This window comes from Ailuropoda melanoleuca, chromosome 1 (genome assembly GCF_002007445.2).
Source record: "Ailuropoda melanoleuca isolate Jingjing chromosome 1, ASM200744v2, whole genome shotgun sequence".
In the NCBI taxonomy this organism is placed as follows: Eukaryota; Metazoa; Chordata; class Mammalia; order Carnivora; family Ursidae; genus Ailuropoda; species Ailuropoda melanoleuca.
This window is the reverse complement of record NC_048218.1, coordinates 143,830,240-143,836,743: the sequence shown is the minus strand read 5'-3', so window position 1 is coordinate 143,836,743 and position 6,504 is coordinate 143,830,240. Positions and strand designations below refer to the sequence as shown.

Sequence of the window (6,504 nt, the reverse complement as noted above, 5' to 3'; positions counted from 1 at the left end):
CATAACAACTATTTAATCAGATACCAAATGATTAACACAACTATTTACTTGGAAGAAATTGAACGCACTATTTAAATTCTGCTTAACAAATCCCCACTTATTAACGGTTACTTTTATAATACACCCAAATACATAGTTACTGTATTTTTCATTTTCTTCCTAATGTAAACTAATAAGGTTTTAGCAGTTGAACACTTGAAAATCAAGAGGATTTTATTACACTTCTGCATATTTGCCAAATTACTATGATGAAACAGTGAGAAAAAAAAGAACAGAATTAGATTTAGTAGAAACATCTACAAGATTGGGAATTTATTAAGGAAAAAGCAGACAGAAACAGGCTAAGTTGTGATCTGGCTGAAAGTACATGCAAAGCAAAGGCTAGGACTTGGAGGTGTACAGGAACGGATAGCTGAATGTGGCCAACAGAACCTCAGGGCACAGCCTTCTAAGCCGTAACTCCAAAGAAGCTCCAGGATAAATGTGTTGACCTGGCCCCCCATGAAGAAAGCAGGTGATCTGATCTGCCTTACCAAGAATGAGAATAGAGGCTTGCTTCCTCATGCAACACAAGAAAACTCCATGACTTGAGAGACATGAAACAGTCCGTTGAAGTCAAATTCACAAGCTCCAAAGTATTAAAATCCCAGGCAACCTTAAATATGAAATGACTAATAGTAGCAACACGTCCCAATACAAATTGTTATATGGCAGTTAGAAAAATTATGCCTTTACTTTTCTTAAATTTCACCTTGGAGTAGAGCATGCTTTGGGCTAAAATTATCCCTGGGCTCTCAGTAATCCCAATTGACGTCAACACTTGGAAAACGGCAGGAAACTGAAGGAAATAGTCCCCCTCTTGGTTTGCTGTAACCTGCTCTTTCAAAAGCTTGGGGCATCCTGTTCCTCAGAGTGGGAAAGGAAAGTAATTTCAGAGTGAGGAGGCTGATACGCTTTAGGAAGCTGCTAGAAGTCACGGGCACCTCTCTGGCTTGATAAGTTACACTTTTGGGCCTAAACAGGAGAAAAAACCTAGTCAAGGACAAACCTGGGCTTCTGTTGTCACATTTAAAATTGCAGGGCACGTTAGTGAATAAGCCCATTTGATCTGGAAAGGTTTTGCTTGTCTTTCTTTTGGCTCAAACATTGAACAACTGCCATTCGAAAGACAGAGGGAAAGGGGGAGAAATGCTTCAAGAGGAGAAGAAAGGCCACTTTCTTTGAGGTCGCTGCTATAGGTGCCTTCATAAAGAATTTGAGTGGCCGTATACCTTGGCGCGTTGCACCCAGGGGCTAAAGCTCTGGCAGCTACTATCCTGCCATGAAACATTAAGCCATGGACTGGATAAGGTATTTGCAACACCTATCACTGATAATAACCAAAATATATGAAGAATGCCTAAAAGTCAATGAGGGGGAGAATAAAATAAGCTAATTTTAGAAATGGGCAAAAGATTAACTGGTCCCTTTGGAGGAGAAGGTAAGGCAGTATGGTTGGCCTGGGCTTTCTGGAAAAGGCTGGTAGGAGTAGATCAGAGCCAAGTGTCTGCCAATGCCACAGAGCCAGAGGGTCACCATGCCCAAGACCTGCAGATCCTGTGGCAGGTGCAGATCCCCAAGGGTGGACATACTGGGGCTAACCTCCTGGGGGCTTCCCCCGGGCCCCAAACATGGTCCTTCTCCAAGATCACTGTTGCAGCAACGCTTCGACCAAGATCTGTATGGTGAGTGGTAATGTGGTGCTCAAGGGCTAATGTGGTTCCTAACTCAGATACTTCGCCTCCTGTCAATGTTAGGAATTCTACTCACTCAGTTCCCTAATAGTTAAAATTAGATCAGAAACATTCCAGAAGTCAGAACTCAGCATTGTAAACCAACTAGGATTTGAAGTAGAGAGCTGGATTGGAGAACTGATCTATCAAAACCCCGAATCCTTTGATACATATCCCACACATGGGAAAGGTTATGAGGAAAATTATAAAAGCTAATGCAAAAAAAAAAAAAAGATTCCTTTTAAAGTTGCCAACACTCATTTTCCAGAGATAAAACTTTATTTAAGGCATCAAGCAATATACTGAAAGAGGTGAGTCATGCACAAGTAATGTCCTTATTTCCATAATTGTACATTTGATACTCTCTGCCCTCTTAACAAGGGGGTGTAGCGAGCAAAGATGAGATGCACACAGCTTTTATACTTAACCACATCAATGTAAGTGTTTGAGAAAGTCTTTAAACTTCGTTTTCCTTCTTTTAAAGGAATTTTGGTTTTATTTCAGAAAACCAAAACAAACTACTTCTTCTACTAAGGATGAAATTTCTCTCCAGAGTTATTTATGAAATAATACAGCTGCCTTTCTCTTTAAAAGGATTCTTGTCTTCTGGAATTCCCTTCACCAGAGGATCCTCTCCAGAACGTTCTTCAATGTAGTTCTTTATTTCTTCAGAACATTTAGACACCTTAAGAAAAAAAAAAGAATGAATTAGGTCAGGATTGTCTACACTTCATTACCACCCTTTCGTGAAATTAATATAATTGAGTACAGCTAGCATTTAAAAAAATGAAATAGTATAAAATATTAGCACAAAGCATGTATAATATACATACTACAACTGAATGACACAACCTACATAAAATATACTTCTCACTATGGTGAGGGTCAAAAAGCTTGACAGTCACTGTATTAAATAGATCATCCCCAGCAATTCCTATCCATTGCGCCTCATATGATTTCCTTCCTCTGCTAAAATACAATTATGATGTATCCATAATATTTTACAAACTAAAAACATACCATACTTTTAATTTCTCATGCTAATGAACAGGTGCAGTAATAGATAATCCCCAAATGTTTTGGGCTGTGTCCTGCAAAATTCCCACTTATTACGGGTGTGTGCCATGTCCTTCAATTTTACAAAATGATAGAAACATTGGAGAAAGTCTGATGCTGGAGAGGTTGAGGTTGCCCAATCATACCATTTGTGTCTCTATTCAGGATTCCTTCCCATTGCTTGAGGGCAATGATCATAACAAAAGATTTATCTGAGGTTTATTAGATGTATCCGAGATTCTTGTGTTTATGTAATTAGTTGAAAGTTTTTATGCAATGGAAAAAGGATTGAATAGTTTTTTTCAAAAACTCTATCCTTCAGAGACAGATTGCAAGAGTGAATTTAAAAAAGAAAAAGGAATAAAAAAGGAAAAAAAAAGGATTAGTATCTTAGTGAAGGCCTGCGTTGCTAAGAAGAAATTAGAAGTAAAAATTACAGAAGTTCCAGCAAATTCTAATAGAGACCTCTTACCCCTAGGAAACTGTTCCCATTGAATTTGTAATCTAGATTAGTAATCTTCAAATTGTTTTAATGGTGATCACTAAAAATGTTTGCATATGTATCCCCAAACGACATAATTATGTAATAATATGTAATTATTCACTTATAAATAAGTACAGAGGCTACTGTGTTATGCTTAATGCATAATTATAAAACATAAACTGGAAACTGTCAAAAGATGAGATTTAAATCAACCTAAAATAGAACTTTTAATATTTTACTCCCATACCCCAAACACTTTTTGCACATAATGTGAAGACCACTGTTCTAAAATTTAAAACTAGTGGATGTAGTTATATGACTTAAAATGTGGTAAAATAAAAATATTTTCAAGTACCATTCTCTTGGGTAACAATTGCTCTTAAATGCTGCTGACATTTATAGCCATGCATTTGATGCGACTTGTCAGAAGTACAGATGCAAGTAACCATAACCTGAGGTGTCTCCTCAGAGATATGTGTGGATAAGCGTAGAGTTCCCCCAGATTGTATCTGTTCTTATAGAGGCTTCTTCATTAGGTTTCCAAAGAGATCTGTAATCTCCAAAAGTGAATAATTACTCCTCTGAGCATTTCCTTCCATGATCAAGAAGATATGTTTGAACAACAATTAGCTGGAGCCAGGATTCCTCCTGTGAATTCTGTGTCCTTGGCCTGAGCAGAGCACACCGCTCAGGCATGAACAATTTATTGACAGAATAGTGAACTGGGCATCAGAACACATGTGTTTTAGTATATGCCCTATCATTATCTCTGAGGTCTTAAATAAGGAGGTTACTTAGCCTCCTGTGGATTCAAGTTTTTTATCCTTAAAAGTGAGAACATTAAATGATCTCTAAGAGCCATAATGGTTAGAGAGCACTAATACTCTATAAATCGAAATGTGTGATAATATATGTTTGAATATTATTATTAGGATTTAGATGCCTCTCCTTGTATCCCCTAAGGCTATCTCTGAAGTTTTCTCTCCCTTTTGCATACACTTGGAGTTGGAAAACTGATCGAGAAGGGTGTGTGCTAAGGAGTGGAGGTGGGGAGCTGGCAGGGAGGAATGGTTCATGAACGATACCCTCAATTTCTACACAGTCAGCTGTATCCAGGCCCCTGCCCAATTTCTAATTTGAAGCTTAAAATACCTAGAAGACATTTGTCTCTCTTTTCTCCTCTAAGTTCTGCACACTCTGGTATTAGGATATTCCAACTTTGTACAATGCTACACTTCAGTATATGCGACTCTGTTTAATATGTACCCTCTCAGATGCATTGCATGAAAAAATCTAAGTGGCCAACACAGACTGCACTTTGCCATCCACGAATGGGTCCCTTAAGGTTTCAAGAAACTACCCTATTCTTCGGGTCCCGTAACTTTATTTATTCCTTTAAACAGAGCAGTATTTTTGAAGCCACGAAAACTTCCAACATGGATAGAAACAACTTTACACTCCAAAATCTGGGAAGACTAGGGATTTGGAAGTGAAAGATCAAATTTCAGAAAAGAAATGTGTGAAGAGTAAAACTCAAAAACACCTGCATATTCCAAATATCACTCAAAACGTTTATTCTGAGTAACAGGACTCTGTCATGAATACATTTGCAATATCTAGAGCAGGAAATTAAGGGAGCTTATTTACAATACCTGCTTAATTTCTGTTGTTTTCCTTTTTAAAAAAAAATTTTTTTCTAGTATTAAACCATAGAGAAATGAGATCAGTTTACATTTTTCTTGCTGCGGAGAAAGGAGTAGATAATTTCCTTTTAAAAATATCTACCCAAAAAACTATTCCCAGACTATAGGTTGCCTGATTGAGGAAAAAAGGAAGAAAGGCATACTCAAGTTACCAGTAAGAAGTCAAAAGTACAAAATCTCCAACATGTTTCAGTGGAGACTTCTGAACATTGAAGATACGTTCTCAGTGAATTTGTAATCCATTTCAGTGGTCTCTTAAAATTTTTAATCATGATCACTAAAAAGAATTTTCATCTGCACCTCAGTATATGTATAATTATTTATAAATAAATGCAGACACTACTGTATTATTTCACTGTGCATACTTATAAAACAAAGTGGAAGTATAAAGGGGTGAGAGTTACAAATAAATAAAAATTGCAATGTTTTGTTCCTAAGCCCCAGTAAGCTGTTCATTGCATACTGCTGGAGACGCCTGGTGAAATTCAAAATTATGTAATTCAAATTACCTAAATTGTGATAAATTAAATAGTGGTAAAACACACTAAAATAGCATTCTTTCCCATAATGAAAAAGATGAAGGAACTAAATAGACATCTGCCTTTTCCCTACAATTTGAGTTTTTAAAACCAAGTAACAGCAGGCAGAATTTTTTGTCCATTTCCCCAATCCTAGGTTCAGATGTTCTGACATTTGGTTTTAAATTACTCAGAGGATCCTTGCTCTCGTTTACCCCCTATGATTTCCCCACATCCACTGGCAGTTCCTAGGTACCACCAAGGCCCTACTTCAAGAGAAGCTGGGGGGAAAAAACCCCAAAACCAGAAAAGCGGTACTGTTTTACTGTAACAAAGGAAAAACGGACCTTGGTTCATTTCAGAGAAGGAAATATTCTGGGACAATTTACCTGTTGCCTCTGCAACTTCACTTCTTTGCGAAGTTGCTCAACTTCCATCTTCAGCTTTTCCTTTTCTGGCAAATCTTCGATGTGAAGAGCCGGCATTTTCACCCCCGAACAGGGCCCGGGGACAGCTCTGGAAGTGGAGAGGCTGGAAGCGCAGCGCACCAGGGCGCGACCCGAAATAACAGCAGCGCCCGCGCACCCCGCCCGCCGGCCAGGGCGGGACGACACCGCCTCCCGCGAGCTCCCCAGAGCCCCGAGAGCTCAGCTGCCTCCGGGGCGTCCCCTCACGCCTGCCCTGCGTCCTAGGATCTTTCCTGGGCCCCCACGACCACGGGAGGCCTGCCCCAGCGAGCCCGGGAGGGTTGAGTGGAGAGGGAGCCTGACAAGCTGAGCGCTGCCGGAGCTCCGGGTGGGATGCTGGCCCCCTGCCGGCTCCGGAGCCTGCCACGCCCTCGGGGGACCAGCCAGGGCTGCGGGCCCGACAGCTGGGCTGCGCTAGCCCACTTTCCTGGAGAAACAACCAAAGTTTTACTTTTTGTTCCTTTTTTTTTTCTTTTCCCCGTTCCCAAGTCACATCCGGGTTTT

General features: G+C 39.7%; 1 protein-coding gene across 1 annotated transcript; it reads right to left on the bottom strand.

The window, feature by feature from the left end:
- Positions 1 to 2,029: 2,029 nt before the first annotated feature.
- On the bottom strand, positions 2,030 to 6,189 carry GNG11 (G protein subunit gamma 11). Its single transcript, XM_002918231.4, has 2 exons — positions 5,923 to 6,189; positions 2,030 to 2,457 (listed from the first exon to the last, which is right to left on the bottom strand). Exons 1-2 carry the CDS (start codon positions 6,016 to 6,018, stop codon positions 2,332 to 2,334), a joined length of 222 nt encoding a protein of 73 aa, XP_002918277.1. The 5' UTR covers positions 6,019 to 6,189; the 3' UTR covers positions 2,030 to 2,331.
- Positions 6,190 to 6,504: the final 315 nt, after the last annotated feature.